We start from the raw sequence: 20,870 nt of genomic DNA on the forward strand, positions 1-20,870 counted from the left end.
CCTATGTTTCCTGCCCCCTTGCTCTTCCTTGTCTTTCTTTTTCTCTCTCCGGTTTAACTTCCCTCCGTGTTCAACTCTTTCTCCCCTTTTCCCTGTTTCTTACTCCCTTTCCTCTCGTTTCCTCTACCTATTGACATGCAAGACACCGCCTCACACACCCCTATCACCTCCTCCTCCTCCTCCTCCTCCTCCCTCGGTCTTCCCCTTAGGCTCCTCCCCCTTCTACCCCTTCTCTCCCCTTAACAGCTGAACATTCCCTTAAAAGACTCATCCCTTGTCTCTCCCCTCTTTCGCTTCCTTCCTCTCCATTTATCTTTTTCTTTCCTTCCATTGCGTTACTTTCCTCTCATCCTTCCTCTTCCTGTCATTTTCCTTTCTTTTATTTCTCTCCCTCTCTCCTTCTCTTATGTATCTTCTTTCTTTTATCTACGTCCCATTATTCCGTTTTTCTTCCTTTTTTCTCATTTTCCAGTTATTTTCCTTTTTTCTCCTCCTATCTTTCTGTTACGACGTCCTTTCTCTCTCCCCTTTCCCTTACTGGATTCGCGTTTCCATTTTCCCTACGTTCCTTTTTTCTCCCTTTTCTCTCTCCCCTTTCACTCGGTTGACCTTCTCTCCCCTCGCACGTCCCATCACTCCTTTTTTTCTTTCCTTCTCTCCCTCTTTCTTTCCCTCCCAGTATATCCAAGTCCGTTTTCTCCCTTTCCTCTTTCCCCTTACAACTGCTTGACCTCTTTTCCCCTCTCTGGTCCCCTCAATACCGTATTCCTCCCTCTTTCCTCTCTCCCATTTCCCTTACTGGTTCCTGATTTTCCGTTTCCCTTCGTCTCTCCCCACCCATACCTACGTTCCCTTTTTTCGTTTTCCTATCTCCCTTTTCACTCAGCAGACCTACTCTCTTTTTTCTGGTCCCCTCATACCCCTTTTCTTTTCTTCTCTCCCTCTTTCTTTCTCTCCCCAGTGCACCCGAGTCCCTTTTCTCACTTTCCTCTCTCCCCTTTCGGCTAAACTATTCTCCCCTCGCACATCTCACTCCCCTTTTCTTTCCTCCTCTCCCTCTCTCTATCTCTCCCCAGCGCACCCAAGTCCCCTCACTCCCCTTTTCCTCCCTCTTCTCTCTCCCCAGTGTACTGCGTGAGGGCCGGGGAGGGGAGACCGGCGGACCCCTGGCAAGAGACCTCCCTCACTCCCCTCGTGGCTCACTCCATCCCCCTCACCCCGCCCCCCGGACACCAGGTGAGGGGGCGCTGACCTCGACACACATATGTACACACACACATACACACACACACACAAACACACACACACACACACATAATGATACTAGACCAGAACAAACAACAGCAATGATGGGAATAATAGTAACAGTAGTAGTAGTAGTAGTAGTAGTAGTAGTAGTAGTAGTAGTAGTAGTAGTAGTAGTAGTAGTAGTTGTAGCAGCAGTAGTAGTAGTAGTAGTAGTATAGTAAAAATAATAATAATAATAATAATAATAATAATAATAATAATAATAATAATAATAATAATAATAATAATAATAATAATAATAATAATAGCATTAACAACAACAGAGAATTCAATGGATAGAAACACCGCACTCAATAATTTACCTCCCCACGAGTTGGTCTTAATTTACACGCGACTAGAAAAAGAGAAAAAAGAAAAAAAAAGCTTGTCCAGAAAGAAAAAAAAGAAATGAAGCCAAAATAGAATACATGAAATGCCGCAACTTTATCTTGGTCCGCGAGCGAGCGAGCGAGCGAGAGAGAGAGAGAGAGAGAGAGAGAGAGAGAGAGAGAGAGAGAGAGAGAGAGAGAGAGTGTCAGTCGAAAAAACACATCAGGTGAGATAAATTTAATGACCGACATCACTCACACACACACACACACACACACACACACACACACACACACACACACACACACAAACAAACAAACACAAAACGAGACAATACAAACGAGTGGAAAAACAACAACACCAAAACCCCAAACAAACAAACGAAGAGAAAAAACACACACAAGCGAACAAGGGGACAAACCAGGCGAAAGAAAAACAAGAAAAACACAGAAAAAATCGAAAAACAAAACGAAAACAGAAAAAACCAGCAACAGAAACACCCCCCAAAAAAAAATACAAAAAAACACAGACCGAAAAAAATCACCCCCACCAAAACAAAGAAAATAAACGAAAAATACAAACAAAAATAAAAAAAAGGAAAAAAATGAGCCACCACCATCACCAGGAAGAGGAATAAAATGTAGCACCCATGTCACACGCGCGCTTTAGGGAACAACTGTATAGCCGACCACCACCACCACCGCCGCCACCACCAGAAAGTACAAAAAATGAAAGTGGAAAAAAAAAAACAGAACACGTGCGAAAAAAAAAAACTTTACCTTCGAATAATGAAACAGAATGGAATCGTATATACACATGCACGAGGTGTGATCAAAAGTTACGGGCCAGAGTTTATTGCGGGGCTGAACTAGAGAGGGATGGGGTCAGGGGAGAGAAGGGGAGAGGGAGAGGAGTGGAGTAGGGAGAGGAGAGTAAGAGAGGGAGAAAGGTGAAGAGAGGGAAGGGAAAGAGAGGGATGGGGACAGGGGAGAGAGAGAGGAGAGGGAGAGGAGGGAGATATGGAGAGGAGAGTAAGAGAGGGAGAAAGGTGAAAAGAGGGAAGGGAAAGAGAGAGATGAGGAGGGGGAAGGAGGAGATGGGAGAGCTAGAGAAGGGAGGTAGGAGGGAGAGAAAGAGAGGAGGGAAAGGTGAATAGAGGGTAAGGAAAGAGAGGGGAATGGAGAGCTGGTGGAGAGTGGAAAGGGGAGGGGGAGGGGAAAGGGAGAGGGGAAAGTGAAGAGAGTGAAGGAGGGGAAAGGAATGGGAGGGGAATGGAGAGATGGGACAGAAGGATAGGTTTCTTTTTTCTTCTCTTCTCTTCTATCTTTCTCTTCCAGTTTCCTTGTTTTTCCTTCTTTTCCACGCTCATCCTCCTACTCTTTAAATTTCCATCTCTTCCCATCACTCCCTTTCAAAATCCCTCCCTCTACACACACACACACACACACACACACACACACACACCACGGTACAGGATCAGCCGGTTCGTATGTCGGGAGGAGGAGGAGAAGGAGGAGCAGGAGGAGAAGCCAGAGAACTCCAACTCGCAGGATCTCGCTCGTTTGCTAATTTCAACTCCACGGTATTCTCGACCCTGATTTCAAAACGCGGGGATTTGTGTGTGTTTTCAGCGCGGAGTGCTTGCTGCATCAGGGCCACAAGCGAACAACACCATCAGCAGCAGGAATAAGCATTGAGAGCAGGGTAATACGGCGCGAGGCTGACTATAAAAAGCTTGCGTGTGAATACGTATGTTCCAAGCGCCCACTCTCACTCTCTCACACACACACACACACACACACACACACACACACGTTACGTCACCAAAGCTTTTATAGACTTGCTCGCTTTCACTCATTCACTCCAGTTTGAAAGGAAAGCCTGATTAGTGTGAAAGATGCTAAAGAGATGGAGGAAAGGAGCGGGCCGGGTATAGGGAAGGAGAGGAGAGGTGGGAGGAGGTAGCAGAGGAGATGGAGAGGGAGGGAGAGTTGGTGGATAAAGGAGGAGGGAAAAAGATGAGATAAGGATAAGAATTAAACAGGTAGGTAATGAGAGAAGAGATGGGATGAAGTAGAGGAGCGAAAAAGGCAGGTGAGAGGAGAAGAAAATAAGAGATGTAAGAGAACGGAGAGGAAGAAGGAAGAAGACAAATGGGAAGAGAAGGGAAAGAGGGGGACAGGTAGGGAAGAAGAGAAGATGGAAAGAGAGGTAGGAATGGAAGGAGGGAATGAGACGAAGATAGGAATAGGTAGGGAAAAAGAGGAGAGGTGAGAGGTAGCAGAGAGAGAGAGAGAGAGAGAGAGGCAACAAAAGGGAAAGGAAAAAGGGGACAGGTAGGAAGAAAAAGAAGATGGAGAGAGAGGTCTGGGAGGAGGGAGGGAGTTGGCGAGGGAGACCTTTTAGATAAGAGGGCGTTACGAAACCTAACCACATTCCCTCGCTCGCCTTGACTCATTCCCATCGGCTGGAAAAGACGTCTGGAGTACCGTGAAAGAAAGACGCTGAAGCTTATCTGTATGTACTATAGCTCACGACCACAAGATACGAGACCCAACCTTATATATATAGACTCTCTCTCTCTCTCTCTCTCTCTCTCTCTCTCTCTCTCTCTCTCTCTCTCTCTCTCTCTCTCTCTCTCTCTCTCTCTCTCTCGCTAACTATGTGTCTATCTATCTATCTACCTATCTAACAACCTATCTAACAACTTATCTATATATCTTTCTAACTATCTTTTTCCCTATCTTTTTAACTGTCTTTTTAACTATCTTTCTAACTATCTTTCTAACAATCTTTTAACATATCTTTCAAACAATCTTTTTTACCTGTCTCTCTAACTATCTTTCTATTTATCTGTCTCGCTCTCGTTCTTTCTCCCATGCAATATATTCGTAGAGGAAAGCTAAAATTAAAGTCAAATCAGAACGCTTTGCACAGACTCTTTCTCGCTTGCTTTAAACTTTTGCCCTTAATGTGTAATCTGCAAATCAGGTCTAATGAAAGTCTGAGTCCAATAAAAGTCCACTGAATAAATAATAACCTCACTGAAAAAAGGAAACTGTTTGCCTTCCATCAACAATAATTATTTCTACGTGATTAAAAAAGAGAACTAAAGAAAAATGAGTAAATAATAATCGCAGGTGTTCGGGTCTCCATTAAAGCTACGGTCACACGGGTATTGCTGTAATGGTCACTTGTTTTCGGGTAGCCTGGATCCTTCCCACCCGTGCTTGCTGGTCACGTACTGGCTGGCCCGTACTCCTGGGCGCTTTCGGCTCTCACAAAAGACATTCCCGGAGGCCACAAAGGAGATGAGTCGGGGTTTTCAAGAGTGTTTTTCATAACCTAACCTACCCTAACCTGACCTGACCTAACCTAACCTGACCTGACATAACCTGACCTAAACTAACCTAACCTAACCTAACCTAGCCTAACCTAACCTAACCTGACCTGACCTAACCTAACCTGACCTGACCTAACCTAACCTAACCTAACCTAACCTGACCTAACCTGACCTAACCCAACCTAACCTAACCTAACCTGACCTAACCTAACCTAACCTAACCTAACCTAACCTAACCTAACCTAACCTAACCTAACCTAACCTAACCTAACCTGACCTAATTAACATTCGTGGTGCAGTAGCCTTGTCGAAGTACCACTAGGCTCATAAAACTACCCTCTGCGAAAGTCTTATCAAATGTGGGTGTGTAGGACTCGAAATATCTGAGAAATTGAGCGTGAGAATTAAAGTAAAATGCCACGATACAACTTTAAGAGACGCGATGTCAGTATTGAGTATGAACCTAAGTACCTCAAACGAAAGAAAAGCAACAAAGTAGTAGCGGGCTTTTTTGTGTGTAGCGGGCTTTTTTGTTATGTAGCGGGCTTTTTTATTATGTAGCGGGCTTTTTTATTATTGTTTCCTTTTTTGTGCCCTTGAGCTGTCTCCTTTGTTGTAAAAAAAAAAAGAGAGAGCAGAAAGCCACTTCGAACGACCAGTCCCACGTGAATTATAGATGAATAATTAAATTGCTCCCACATATTCGTACAACAGAACACTTAATTACCTCAGACAAAAGACAAGCGACACCAAATGAATAAGGAGAGAAATACAGACAAATTAATTCACTGTCTTCCTTTCCTTCACTTTCCTCATCTGTCTGTCTTTCCCTCTTTCTCTCACATAAGTCAATACAGTAAATCCTTCCCTAGAAAACGATGTAATAGGAAAACCGTCTCAGATCTACGCCGTTTAGTCAGCAGATAAGTGACGTTCTTTCTGGCTTTCGATCATTTCTTTTTTTTTTCTTTGCTATCGTGCATAAGGCGGCCGACAGTTGTGGAAGGGGAAAACGCACCACCGCCACCACCACCATCACCATCACCACCACCACCACCATCACCACCACCATCACACCTGTTTCCGCCTCACACCACACCACTCGCGGCTCAAAGGCTGAACCTGTAACCCCTTCCCCCACTTCCCTTCCTTCCCCTTACCTCCCTTCCTTCCTACCCTCCTCCTCCTCCTCCTCCCTCCCTTCCCCCAGCTGTCACCCTTGCCCTAACTCCTTTCCTCTCCAGTCTCCAGCTAACCTGTACCTTCCTCCCTGCACTCTCTCTCCCCAACTCCCCTCTTCTCCCTTTCTCTTACTCCTATACCCTCTCCCTCACTCACTCCCATCCTCTCCCCTCTCTCCACTCCCTTTGTAGCTTCTGTATCTCTCTTCCTCCAATCCTTTCCCTCCTCCTCGTCCTTCCCACTTATCCTCTTTCCTTCCTTCATCTCCCTCCCCACTTCCCTTATGATGACTTATGATTTTTTTTCTTCTTCTCCTCCTCCTTCCCATTTATCCTCTTTCCTCCCTTCCTCTCCTTCCCTTCTTCACCTATAATCTACTCTCCCCTCCTCCCTACTACTCACTTACCGCCCCAACTCCTCCTCTCCCCATTCTCCACTCCCCTTTTCGCTCCGGTTCCTCCCTTCCATCCCACCTATCCTTTCCTTTCTTCTCTTCCTCCCTTCCTTTTCCTCTTCTTCCCTCTACTCTCTACTCTCTCTCTATCCTATTCACTCATTTTCCTTAACTCTTTTTTCTCCTACTCCTTTCCCTCCCTACTCCTACTCTCTCCCTTTCCTGGTCTCTCTAAATCTCTCCCACTCCCAACTCCCAACTCTCTGTATACTATTCACTCATTTTCCTTAACTCCTTTTTTCTCCTACTCCTTTCAGGCCTTCCCTCCCTACTCCTACTCTCTCCCTTTTCTGATCCCTCAAAATCTCTCCCACTTCCAACTCCTTCTCCCTATTCGTCCCTTTAAATCACTACCTCCCCGCCCTCCCCACCATCACCGCTTTACCCTCCCCTTTCCCCCCTAAGCCACATATCCTGCAGGACTTACTCTATAGCTCTGAGCGATGAGGAGAGCAAATGATCCAGTCCGCCCATCCAGGTTTCTTTTTTCCTTTCTTTCGTTTTCTTTGATGAGGCAAGAGTGAAAAACAGCTGACGGTCGCGCACGGAAACGGAATGGTGGTTGGGTTTTCTTTTTTTGTGTGTGTTTTATAATCCGAGTTTGTGGTTAGCGAAGTGACTTTGAGGTGACTTAGAGAGTGATATGATCTTGCTTATACTGAATAATAAATAAAGCCTCCGGGAGTGACTTACGGAATCGCACGGTAACGGAGTAGTGGTGATTTTTTATTTATTTATTTATTTATTTATTTTGTGTGTGTGCGTGTGTGTGACTTTTATGATTCGAGTTTGGGCTTATCGAAGTGACTTAGAGATTACTTAAGAGTGACTTATTATTTCTTAACGCTGATCAAAGCCTCCGAGGGTGACTTACGGAGACTTACTTAAATACTTTCGTCTGTTTTGGAGAAGCTTAGTGAGTACCACGACACACACACACACACACACACACACACACACACACACACACACCTACAGGTTTAACTTATCCACGTACACAGAACAGCTTTTCCTTTTTGCCTCCATAAAGGGATGAAGAGAGAGAGAGAGAAAGAGAGAGAGAAAGAGGTAGAGAAAGAAGTAGAGAAAGAGAGAGAGAGTGAGAGCCTCGGGTACTGTGAGCATCAAAGGTAAAAGGAAACATACCAACAAAAAAAGGGATAAGGGATAGGCCTGCGGATACCTCTCAGGCTTGTCACATACTAAGTCAAGAGGGAAACTATAATAACATCAAACGGGAGCTGGAAAGTGTTGTGCTCCTCTGGCCTTCCTTCCTTCCTTTCATCCCGCCGAGTCGTGGAGAGAGAAAGAAAAAAAATGAAAGCCAGGAAAAAAAAGAGGGATTGAGAAGGAAGTGAGAGAACTACAGGAAGTCGTGAAAAGAAAAGAAGGAAATGTAGAGAAAGAAGAGACAACAGAAATGGAAGGAGAGAATAAGATAGTCGTGAAAAGATATAAAAAAATGGAAATTCAATAAAAAAGAGAAGTGAGATGAGAGTAAGGATAATAAAGTGGAAAAAGAAAAAGGAGGAAAGACAGAAAAAAGTGGGGATTGAGATGGAGGTAAGAAAGTATAACAGATAAATGGAGAGGGTAAAGAAGGAAGAGGAGATAAGGAAAAGCAGGGAAGCAAGGGGAGGGAGAGAAGAGAGCGAATAGATGGAAGAAAGAAGAGTCAAATCATGGAGAAGAAGAGAAAAAAGGAAAGCCAGAATGAACAGGGAATAGAGATAGAAGTATGGAGAGTCTAGCCGTGGAAAGAAGAAAAGTAAAACCAGAATAAAAGAGAGAAGGAACAGAAATGGAAGTAAGAAAAGAGGAGGAGGAGGAGGAGGGTAAAAAAAAATACGAAAAAAAATAAAGAAAGGCATAAAGCAGGGACTAAAAGAAAAGAGGAAGAAGAAGGGGGTAAGGGGAGCAGGTGAGTGAAAGAGAATGTGTGGGAGAGAGAAGAGGTGAGGAAGAATAGGGAGAGCAAGAAGAGAGAGGGAGATAGAGAACAAAGGTAAATAAGAAGAGAATAAGAAGTTGTGGAGAGAAAAGAAAGAAATAGAGAAAGGAGGGAAGAGAAATAAATGGAAGGAGTGAATACCAAGTGCTCGTAGATATAAAAGAAGAGAGGAAAAAAAGGAACAGAAATGGAAATAAGAAGAAAATTACAAGATTATCAGGAATGGAAGGATAAGGGAAGCAGGCGGGGGTGAGAGAATGTGAGGAAGAACAGAGGAAGGAAGGAGAGGAAGGAGAGGAAGAGAACAAAGGGAAGAGAAAGGGAAGCAAGAAGGGAATAAGGGAAGGGAGGAGCAGAGAAGAGAACATAGAAGAGAGAAGAAAGAAGCAAGCTCAAGAGAGGGGGGAGAAAGAAGAGGAAAAGAGGGAAGAAGGGGAAGAAAGGAGAGGAAGAGAACAAAAGAAAGAGAAATGAAAGTAAGAAGGGAAGGAAGGAAGGGAAGCGTCAAAGGAATATATGAAGGAGAACCAATTTCAAGAGAAGGGAGAAGAAAGAAGAGGGAGACAGGGAAGAAAGGAGGGGAAGAGAACAAATGGAAGAGAAGGAAAGGAAGAAAGGAAGGCATACGCATAGGAGAATATATGAAAGAGAAGAAGCAAAGGCAAGGAGAGGGCGAAGAAAGGAGAAGGGAGAGAGAGGGAGAGAGAACAAAGGGAACGGATGGAATGAAGGGGAGAAGGAAGGGGAGAAGAATTAGGGAGGCATATGAATGAGAATTATGAGAGAAGGAATGCTAAGAAGAAGGGGAAGAAGGGGAAGAAGGGATTAAAGGAAACAGGAGAATAAAGGCGATTAGATGAGGGAAAGAAGATGGGATGTGGGAGACGATGTAAGAGAGAAAGCTTAAGAGGAGGGAGAGGACGAAGGAACAGAAGGAGAAAAGGAGGAGGGGAGAGGAAAGGAAAACGAGTGAGTGAGGAAAATTTGCATGGAGAAGAGAGGACAAAGGAATAGGAGAGAAAGTTGTGAAAGGGCATGAGGAAAAGGAGGAAGGAAATGGAAAAAAGAACCGTTAAGAGGAGAGAAAGAGTAGGAGGAGGAGGAGCAAGAAAGAGAAAAAGACGGATGTGGAAAAAAAAGGTAAACTGTGATCTCCTAATAAAAAGAAAGCCCAAGGGAAAAATAAAGTGGAGAGAAAAACGATAAATAAATCACAAGTACCCCGAGGAAAGGAAGGATAAAAAATGAGCGGGAAAAAGAGGTTCAGAATTTGATCTTCCAGGGAAAACTATAAAAATGAAAAATGGGCGAGAAAAAGAGGTTCAGAATTTGATCTTCCACGGAAAACTATAAAAATGAAAAATGGGCGAGAAAAAGAGGTTCAGAATTTGATCTTCCAGGGAAAACTATAAAAATGAAAAATGGGCGAGAAAAAGAGGTTCAGAATTTGATCTTCCAAGGAAAACTATAAAAATGAAAAATGAGCGAGAAAAAGAGGTTCAGAATTTGATCTTCCAGGGAAAACTATAAAAATGAAAAATGGGCGAGAAAAATAGGTTCAGAATTTGATCTTCCAGGGAAAGCTATAAAAAATAAATAAATAAATAAAAGAAATAAAGAAGTCACGAAACACTGAAGGATAAAAGAAAAAGAGGTAAAAAGAGAAACAGCGAATGGAAGACAAGACGAAAACGGAGTAAACAAAGACGTGACAAAAGGAAGAGAGGAAGAAAGAAACATACGAGAAACACAAAAAAGAAGAGAAAGAATAAAAGATAAATAAAACAAATGGAAAACAGACGAAAGAGACGTAAACAAAAAGACGTAACAAGCAAAAATAACAAACGAGAAGAAGACATAAAAGAAAATAAAAGAAGGACATGAAGCAAGGAAGGATAAAAGAAAAGGAGATGAAGAAGGGTGAAAAAATAAAAAATAAAATAAAAGAAGGAGAATCATAAAAACACGAGAGAGGAGAAAGAAGAACAGGTGAAAGAGAGATGAAAAGAAACACGTAATTAATAGAAGAGAAGGAATAAAAGGAAATAAAAAAAACACCAAACAGGGACTAAAAGAAAAGAGGAAGAAGGAGGGTGAAAAAAAGAACTAAAAGAGAGAGAGGAGGAAGACCAGGTGTAAGAAAGGTGTAAAGTCTGATCTCCCAGGACAAAACAAGCTATTCTTCCCACCTCAACATCCGCCTGGTGAATGCCCGAGCACGCCTCCTCCTATTCTTCTCCTCTTCTTCCTCCTCCTCCTCCTCCTCCTCCTCCTCCTCGTGCATGTTTTATTGTCGTTTTCGTCTTGGACTCTACCTGACCTGATGGGGAGAAGGGGGGGAGAAGGGAAGAGAAGAAAGGAGAAAGCGAGACGGGAAGAAGGGTAAGAGAGAAAAAGTTAAGGTGAAAGCCATATCGGAAGAACAGAACTGGGAGAGAAAGTCATGGGAAGAAAAGAAGGGGAAAAGAGAAGGGAGGGCCAGAGAGGAGTAAAGAGGGAAAGGAAGGGAGAGCCAGGGAGGAGAAAAGAGGGAAAGGGAAGGGATAATAAAGAAAGGAGAAAGAGAGAGAGGTGAAAGGCGGGATGAGATAGAGAGTAGAAGAGAATGAAAAAAGATGCATAATAGGAAATGTAGAGAACGCTAACTAGGAAGAGAGAGAGAGAGAGAGAGAGAGAGAGAGAGAGAGAGAGAGAGAGAGAGGTAAAAAAAGAAATGGAGAAAAAGGGAGAGGTAGAGAGAGATAACCAAATGCCTGCAGAGGGAGATATAGTTTCATTCGCACCAGAGATCACGGAATATCAATCGCCAGTGAGTTAATCAAATACTCCAATGCTCCCTTTTTTCGCCGCTTAAGTCGCTCTTTTATTACAGCGTCGAGTATTATAACCTCTCCCAGTACGACGGTTCTTGTTGATATTGTTTGGTTCTTTTTAATTATGTTTTTTAAGCCTATAATAGTTTGCTGGAGTATCCCCTCAACTACATGGCTTATCGGTGCTCTGTAATCGACACCCTGGGATTAAAAATGGGATAAAAGGAAGAATTGTGGATTATTTGAGTTTTTATTTTCCTATTCACTTAACTTCTTTCCTCCCTCCCTCCCTCCCTCTCTCCCTCCTTTCCTCACTCCCTCTTTTTTCTCTTTTCCCTCGTTCCCCCTCTCTCCTAACTTCATAACCCCATCTCTCTCACACACACACACACACACACACACACACACACACACACACACACACCGACAGCTTCCCATCCCCTGCCTACTCCCCCATACCCTCTCCCTCCCTTCACACACACACACACACACACACACACACACACACACCGACATTTTGCAAAACTGAACCAATCAAGGAGTAAGATTGAGTGAGAGAGAGAGAGAGAGAGAGTGTCCAGCACACACACACACACACACACACAAACACACACGCACAGGCAGGCAACAATAAAATGACGGATGGATTGTTTTACCGAACGAAATCGTGTGTCATCGCTATATACACAAATTTAAGGAATTATATAACAAACGGTGATAAAAACACGGGACATACGACTTTGATAACAAATGCCTGTAAAAAACAACACACACACACACACACACACACACACACACACACACACACACACACACACACACACACAGTTAGAATCGATATACATACAGCAAAACATCACATTTTCTACTTACATTTCAAGTCGACTGACCTCTGCATTTCCTGGGCAGCGGGTGGGCGAGAGGTAGGTGGGTGGAGCAGACGGGTAGGTGGGTAGGTGGGAGGACGCAGGGTGGGAGTGTGGCATCAGGAAACAGTGGGCGTTCTGAGCATCCAGGTAAACTCGGGGAAACTCAGGCCCTTCACCTGCTTCCGCTCCACCTGAGAACACCTGGACGTCATACTAGCGGCAGTTCATATTCCACCCTCCCCCCCCGTGTCTTGCAGCCGACGGTACCTGGCCACTGTTTGCGTGTAAGCCTGCAATAAAGGGGATACTGGGTGTTATAGTAGCAGTAGTAGTAGTAGTAGTAGTAGTAGTAGTAGTAGTAGTAGTAGTAGTAGTAGTAGTAGCTTTGTGAAAGGATATGAGAAAATATACCGCTCACAACGCAACTCTAATAGATGGAGGCCCGTAAAAGTAGTAGTAGTAGTAGTAGTAGTAGTAGTAGTAGTAGTAGTAGAAATAATAATAATAATAATAATAATAATAATAATAATAATAATAATAATAATAATAATAATAATAATAATAATAATAATAACAATAATAATAATAAAAATAATAATATTAATAATACAGATACATAGATATATTTTGATTGGCAGAGAGAAAGGCATACATAAACACACACACACACACACACACACACACACCGGTATACACATGCACTTCACTCGATCCGCGTTAATCTCGCCCAGATAAAAACAAATCAAACAAACAAATAAAAAAGAGTGCATCGCCAACCAGTCTTTCACACGGACACGCGCGGGACAAAAACACAAAAAAAAAATAACCCAAAAAACAGCGCGTCACACCTATCCATTAATAAATCCAAACACGGGTTGAATAAACACGGCTAATTAGGGCGACAGAGCAGCGTCCGAGCAAACACAACCAACACAACAGCTGATGCTCAGGTGTTTCCCTCTTGCCAGATGTCGCCGGGGCCGCCGCAGGACACTCTGGCAGGTGACATCAAGTGAGGCAGGTGTGACGCTCCCCCCACCTGGATGACGTCACGGGAAGGCTGGCGTAAGATGCGTCACCAGGATGTGTGGCAGGGAAAGTCACCCAAAAGCTCCCCCTTCACCACCCACTCCGTGCTGTACGTGGGCATGGTGGACGGGCATCACGACCTCGCTGCCTCCGTGTCCCCCTGAACGAGTGGAACAGTGGCGGGACTACATGTGTCACCGGGTAATGAGGAGGAAAAGTCACCAACCACCCGACTCACCAACCGGCTCGTACTCCATGTGAAAGGTGATGGAAGGGTATTAAGACCTGGCTGCTTCTGTGCCCCCCCTGAACGAGTGGAACGGTAGCTTAACAACTTGCGTCGCCAGGTATTGAGGAAGGGAAAGTCACCAACCACCCGACTCACCAACCTCCTCGTACTCCATGTGGAAGGTGGTGGAAGGGTATTAAGACCTGGCTGCTTCTGTGCCCCCCTGAACGAGTGGAACGGTAGCTTAACAACGTGCGTCGCCAGGTACTGAAGAAGAGAAAGTCACCAATCACCCGACTCTGTACTTTTATGTGGAGGTGGAGAAAAGGCATCACGATCTGGCTTCAGCAGTCTCCTGAGCGAAGGAAAATGTGGATGTGTGACGGAACTACATGGATCACCAGGTTTTGAGGAAGTGAAAGTCACCACCCACCCGACTCACCACTCGTTTTGTGCTCTTACGTGGAGGTGGTGAAAGGGTATCAAGATCTGGCTTCACCAATCTCCTGAACAAGTGAAACTGTGTAAGTGTAACGTAACTCTATACAGCACGTCAGCGGGTGATCTTGATTCTGGGACAGTCTTACCAAACACACCATTCATAACACTGCCTAAGAACTCTATCTGGGAATGGCGGAAGGGTACCACGATCTCAACGCTTCGAACTCCCCTTCCGAACGAGTGACACTGTGGCATAACTACCACAATGCGTCGCCCAGGTAATGAGGAAGGGAAACTCTCCTGTCACCTCACTCGTCCCTCTCCGAACTCTATGGAATGAGGGGCGTGGAATGGCCTCAGGGTCTGGCTGCATCCCTCTCCCCCTGAATGACCGAAACTGACTCTGAGCTTCTCATGATACCTCTCACTCCACTACGAACCATTGTGAAACGTGTCGAAACTTTGAACCTTTTGTGTGACATCCTCTGTATAGCTCCGTTCTTTCTCTCTCTCTCTCTCTCTCTCTCTCTCTCTCTCTCTCTCTCTCTCTTCATTCATTTTCCCCTCCCTTCCGTCTTTTCTCTCTGTCTTCCATATTCTCCACTACTTCCTCTTTTTCTTCCTTGTCCAATCCCCTTCCCCTTCTCCTCCTCCTCCTCCTCCTCCCTACCAATTCTCGTGAGCTTTCAAAATCTGTGAACATCTCTGGATATCTCTAAAGAAAATACCTTTATAAACCTCATGTGGTGTTATGTAATATATATATACACATTATTATTTTTATTGTTTTGTAATAAAGGTTCTTTACATATTTAGTGCTGTGACTTTTAATGCTTGCCTTTCCTTGATGGGGGAGAGTGAAAATAGCTTGACATACTCCATATATTGAGTGTATCAATATTATTATTGTTACTGTTATTATTAGATTTATTTTTTCTCCGTGGGACTGAAGTATATCTCAATCTTCATAATTATTACTGACATTTCTCTCTGTATTCTTTCCCTGAGGACAAATTAATCACAAAGTTCATGTTACAGAAGTTAAGGGATTTTTTTTCTCTTCATTTCAGCTGTCCGCGGGGAGGGTCAACCATTTCAGAAGTTCACATTCATTAACACGCTTTAGCCGGCCGAATGGAAGGCTTGAAGAGGATGCGAATGAGACATATTAGTTGTAAATGGTGGCACTTAACTTTTACGACAGGCAAACGACTCATAACAAGAACAACAACAACGACGAAGCAATGCACAGGGCCAGTCATACAAACACACACACACAAACAAACTCTTCCTCGCTCGCTCTCTCCTCCACATTCAACTCCATTATGACGAAACGCAACAAAATGGAAATCATATCCTCGCCTTTATGCGCATTAGCTTTACCTCTGGAGTCATCTTTTTCAAGCGCCGTTGTAAAAGATGACATTACTCTCCCGCGGCCGTGATTCAGTGTTGCCAGAAGAATACGAATACCCACACACACATACACACACGCCGGACATGAAGCCGCCGTGTGATCTACGTTTCCCTTTTGTTCGCCCGCCTGCGCGCTCTTCACAGCCCACTAGGAACCCTGCCAGCCACACCACGCAGTACTTAAATCATGTCCTCTCGCTTATCGCAGTCCATTACGCCATCAAATCTCACCCTTGTCTCTATTCCCGGTCATGTATTCTCCTCCTCCTCCGCCTCACTCCTCGCCTCTTGCTCGTTTCTCCTACTCTTCCTCTTCTTTTTCTTGCTCTGTTCATTCATTCTTCCTCTCCTCCTCTTCCCCGCTCCTCCTAATAATCCTCTTTTCTTCCCTCCTAACGCTATTTCTGGTTCTATTTCCTCGTTCTCCTTCTCGCTCCTTCTAACCCTCATCTTCCTCGTTCCTCCTACTCCTGCTTTCCTTCTTTCTTCCCTCCTAACTCTATTTCTGGCTCTCTGTGGTGTTCATTACGGGATGTCCTTTAATCTCCTCCTCATTTCTCCGCATCCTCTTCCCGTTACTCCTCCTCCTACTTCTTTCTCCCCTCCTAACTCTATTTCTAGCTGTTCCTCCATTCAGACACATTCTCCTCCTCACCCCTCCTCCTCCTCCTCCTCTTCTTTCTTTCATCCTAACTACTACCAAACGTCTTTCGTCTAAAACCTAATTATCGAGATGATCTGGCACGTTATTGAAATTCCCGGAAAGTCTACTCAATGTTGAAACGGAGGAGAAGTCATCGGCGCCTTATTAGTTAGCAAAACGAAGCCATGATAGGAACAACTCGATGAAACCTGATTCGCTCGCCCTGACTCAGCTCGATGCAGGGACGCCGAGATGGTGGAGTTCCCAGGTAGTCCCTTTTATGGCTTTCTTTTGCAAGATATCAATGTGGGCGATGCTTTTTACGTTCATTTTTTGGAAGAATGTGTTTGATGTATATGAGGGTGAACAAAGGAAAGGTGTTGTGCCCTTCCGTGTGTTCCGGGTGAAGGCACATAGCCACGTCCACCTCCTCACACATATGCTCCGCCGAGGGACAGATGGTTGGTATTGTTAAAGGGTTCCACCTCCCACATCAACTATTTCCGAAGGCCAAAAAGGAGATCAGTCGGGTTCTAGTGAATGATATTTTAAGTTCATGGTACAGAAGAAGGGTCAAACTACCACCAGGGTCAAAAAACTACTCCTGGAAATGCCCAAAGCTCCTACGAAAGCCTTGGGCGACGAAATGTTTTAAAATACGACTCGCACCCCAGTTACCTTGTTTAAAAAGTATCAATTATAAGTTGCTGGGATATCCATGGACAGTTTTGTGATCCTAGAGATAGTTTTACCCGACTTCTTCATCTTGAACGGTAAAAATCATCCATAGAAACCCGGTTAATCTTCTCTGTGGCCTTGGAAAATAGTCGTTATGGGAGTCCGAAACTACCAACAATATGGACTTGAGCTATCATCTATCCAAGACACATGCACCTATCTACACAGTCCCCCCACTATTACGATGGCCCCTTCTACGTCAACTCCCCGCAAAACAACGATGCTCACTCACCGAAACTCTAAAATAAACGAAGAACTCTGGGAAATGGCGTTCACCTCTTCAGCGCCTCGAGTCACCGCCTGTTCCGCTCCCAACGCTAAAACTTTCTAATATCTACATCCTCTTCATATCACTCCCTTTTAGCCATTATTCTGCAGTTTTCCACCCCATGATTCTATGCTATGTATCAGAAAGTATCATGACTCTGCAAAAAACATATATGCTTTGTCCATTTTTTTTTTTTTTCTAGGTTTGAAGTAAAATTTGATGGTTGTGTAATCTGTGTTCGTGTGTTATTGGAACGGCGTCAGCAGGGGTACCAACACTCCCGCCGCCGAGCACGTTTTGTCCCTCGTAGTTGATAAAAGATACGTGTTAAATGACGCTTGATAATAATGAAACAAAGCCAATTGGAGTATAAAGACACCTCTTCATCCGACACTGACCTCTCTTTTGGCCACTTTTCTTTCTTTCTTTTCTTTTTTTTGCCATTGAGCTATTTCTTTTACGGTAAAAAAAAAGGGGGTGGCAAGTTGTTCTGGGTAGCCTACTTAAGTTGAAATGTCACTCTGATAATTATATGACGGATTATCTGCAGAGCCTACTACGAAATCCACCTAGGCCAGATCATAGCCTACTAATACCCATGCTTCATTGCTTTGATTTATTTTCCTCGTGTAATCTAGTGTTCAATGTGACTTACTTTCTCATCAACGCACTCTAGTCCTTCAATGTATGTTCCTTCGTATTACTTCAAGCTTTCTTCCACGTAAAATGAGTTATATAAGAACATGAGAGGTTAGTTTTGTATAATTTAAAGTTTGCTTCCAATCTTTCAGTGTTCAAAACGACTTTCTAATCAGCGTGCTCTTATCTTTCACTATTTATTATTTCGTGTTCCTTAAAGCTTCCCTTCACGTCAAATGAGATAGTAGTAAAATAAGAAAAACACATGAGCGGTTAGTTTAGTATAATTTCAAAGTGCACGTTCTTATTGTTGCTTAATTCTCTTTTTTTATACTTCAACATGCAAGAATTACACAACGCACACTTCGCATACTGCCACGGCTCTGAAGTATACATAATTATGGGTTACAGAAAATATTTACTTGCAAGATTATAAACGGCGGGACGGGATAAGAAGCGGGTTTTTTTTTTTTTTTTTTTTTTTATCCTTCCTCCTCCTCTTCCCTCGTCTGCCGCGCGAAATACATTCCCAGAAGCCACCACCAGCAGCCCTCCCTTCCCCTGCCTCCTCCTCCTCCTTTCATTTCTCTGCCATGCTCCTCCTCCTCCTCCGCCTCTCTCTCCTCCTCTTCCCTTCCTCCCTCCATCCCTCTCCTAATCCTAAAACTGCTGCCTGAGAGGAATTCCAGATGTTGTTTTTGTAGCAATGCAAATCCGGTTACAGCCAACTTAAGGACAAGTGCTGGAGCCTTACAATAATTTTCGGATAGAGAAAGAGAGGGGGGCGGGTAAAGGGGGCGGTACTGTCACTCTCACCCCCCCCCCCCCCCTTTCTCTCTCAGTCCAGCTGTTGTCAGGAGATAGCCAGCAATACTGTTTTATAGTCACCAGATGTCAGGGGTTTATTTCCTTGGTTCAGCCGCACACTGACCCCTCCCTCTCTCCCTCCCTCCCGCTGCCCTTTCTTCCCTATGCGGCAGAGACAAAAGAAGGCAAAAAAAGGGGAAAGAAGGGACCCGTGTTGCGAAAAAGAGTAGAGGACGGCAAAGGTTTCAAACAAAGTGAGTTAATACCTTCTTCATCTCCATGCACAGGCGAAACACGAAAGCAAAAAAAGGGAAAGAAGGGACCCGTGTTGCGAAAATGAGTAGAGGAGGACTAAGAAGACAGCAAAGGTTTCAGACAAAGTGAGTTAATACCTTCTTCATCTCAATGCACAGGCGAAACACGAAGGCAAAAAGGAAAAAAATTGACCGTGTTGCAAAAAATAGAGGAGAGGAGAACGTAGAAAATAGCGAGGGTGTCAAATCAAACAATAGATGATTGATTAATACCTTCCTCTTCGGTATGCGGAGATGACAAAAGAAAGTTAAAGGGAAAAAAAAGATCGTGTTGCAGAAAAAAATAGTAGAGGAAAGGAAACTAAACAACAGAGCGTTATTCTGCAAACAAGATTACAGGAAAACGAAGAAAACAACAAAGACCCATAATGCACAAAAGAATAGAGGAAAAGGAAGAAAATAACAAGGGCTCATATTTCAAAGAAGAGTAGAGGAAAACGAAAAAAAAAATCCATGCTGCACAAAAAAAAGAGGAAAACGAAGAAAACAACAGACTCATGCTGCAAAAAAAGAGAAGAGGAAAACGAAGAAAACAATAAAGACTCATGCTGCAAAAAAAAGAGAAGAGGAAAACGAAGAAAAATATCCATGCTGCAAAAAAGAGAAGAGGAAAACGAAGAAAAATATCCATGCTGCAAAAAAGAGAAGAGGAAAACGAAGAAAAAAATCCATGCTGCAAAAAAGAGAAGAGGAAAACGAAGAAAAAAATCCATGCTGCAAAAAAGAGAAGTGGAAAACGAAGAAAAAAATCCATGCTGCAAAAAAGAGAAGAGGAAAAGGAAGAAAACAACGAGAGCCTCATACAAAGGAGGAGTGATTAATTCCTTTGGAGAAAATAATCACAAACATTACCAAGAAAGCTAAGAAGACAAAGGAGAAATAACGAAACTTAAAGATTATATGCAGAAAAACATCCCTCTTCCCGTCCTTCCAAATACAGATGACAACAAAAGAAGACAGCGAGAAAAAAATAAGCCCCAGCGTTACAAAACAAGATAAAAAAAAAGCAGAAAAAACACAAAGCCTTATCAGATACATGAAAAGCACCTCTCTTCTTTCTTTCTTCTCCCTTTTCTTCATCTCCCGGGTGTCAGCGAATGAAGACAAAGCGAGGAAAACAAGACAATTAAAAAAGGAACAAAAGCAAGAAAACACCGAAGCTTTGTCAAATATGTGAAAAATCCTGATGTCTCTCTCTCACTCCCTCTCTTCTCTCTCTCTCTCTCTCTCTCTCTCTCTCTCTCTCTCTCTCTCTCTCTCTCTCTCTCTCATGCGGCTGTCAGCGAAATAAGACAAAGAGGACAAAAACATATAAAAAAAAATCCCACGAAGAAAGAAAAGAGGAAAGAACGAAAGAAAAAGAAAACCGAGGGAAGCACCAACCAACACCGAACGAAGCATGAAAAAAGGAGAGAAGGAAAGAAAGAAAAAAGTAAAAAAAAAAAAAAAAATCGTTTACGAGGAAAGAAATCTTGAGGGAAAAAGTTGCATTTCAGGGGTGACTGAGGCCAAATATGAGAGATGCCGCGGCGGAGGAGGAGAGTAAATAAATATATGTAGTAGGAGAATAATGGAGGGGGAGCAGACAGACGTTCGTATCTCGGAGGCGAAAAACCCAGCGGAAAATGCCGGAATAATAACGTTAGCTGAGGAGAGATGTTGCACCCAGCGGAGCCATCATATTGCTACGCTCTCTCTCTCTCTCTCTCTCTCTCTCTCTCTCTCTCTCTCTCTCTCTCTCTTCTGCTCATAACCTAGGCTGGGGATTTTTCTTCGTCGTAACTACACTGCTTTCTTCCTCCCTTTGTTTCCGCGGAGAAGTGTAACTGCGCCCTCTTGTGGTGGCGGAGAAGCGGTATACAGTGAATGGAGAAGCGAGCTTGTGAGTTCCTTCTTGCCTTCTTCTTCCTCTTCTTCTTTCTCTTGCTATTCTTCCGCCTTTCCATTTGCCTTCTCCTCCTGCTTCATCTCCGTCCTCTCTCTTCTCCTCCTGTTCCTCTTCCTCCTTCATCTCCTCTTCCTACTCCTTCTTTTTGGTTTTCTTATGTTTTTTTTTTCTTTTTCCTTGTTATATATCTACTGCTTCCTTCTCTTCCTCCTTCTCTTCCTCCTCTTAC

The 20,870-nt window shown here is 43.7% G+C and overlaps 1 protein-coding gene and 1 long non-coding RNA gene across 4 annotated transcripts in view; both read left to right on the top strand.

The window, feature by feature from the left end:
* The window catches only part of LOC127006762 (uncharacterized), a 201,330-nt gene extending 186,586 nt beyond the window's left edge, over positions 1-14,744 (top strand). For all 3 annotated transcript variants that reach the window (XM_050877044.1, XM_050877046.1, XM_050877045.1), the window contains 2 exons: positions 1,127-1,236; positions 13,198-14,744. In XM_050877044.1, the coding sequence (XP_050733001.1) occupies positions 1,127-1,236; positions 13,198-13,235 (148 nt within the window). In that variant the 3' untranslated portion in view covers positions 13,236-14,744. The remainder of the gene's footprint in view (positions 1-1,126; positions 1,237-13,197) is intronic.
* On the top strand, positions 5,584-10,087 carry LOC127006764 (uncharacterized). The gene is made up of 2 exons (XR_007759747.1): positions 5,584-9,985; positions 10,045-10,087. It is a non-coding gene; the product is annotated as an uncharacterized LOC127006764 (long non-coding RNA).
* Positions 14,745-20,870: the final 6,126 nt, after the last annotated feature.

This window comes from Eriocheir sinensis, chromosome 33, assembly GCF_024679095.1.
Source record: "Eriocheir sinensis breed Jianghai 21 chromosome 33, ASM2467909v1, whole genome shotgun sequence".
NCBI classification, from domain to species: domain Eukaryota; kingdom Metazoa; phylum Arthropoda; class Malacostraca; order Decapoda; family Varunidae; genus Eriocheir; species Eriocheir sinensis.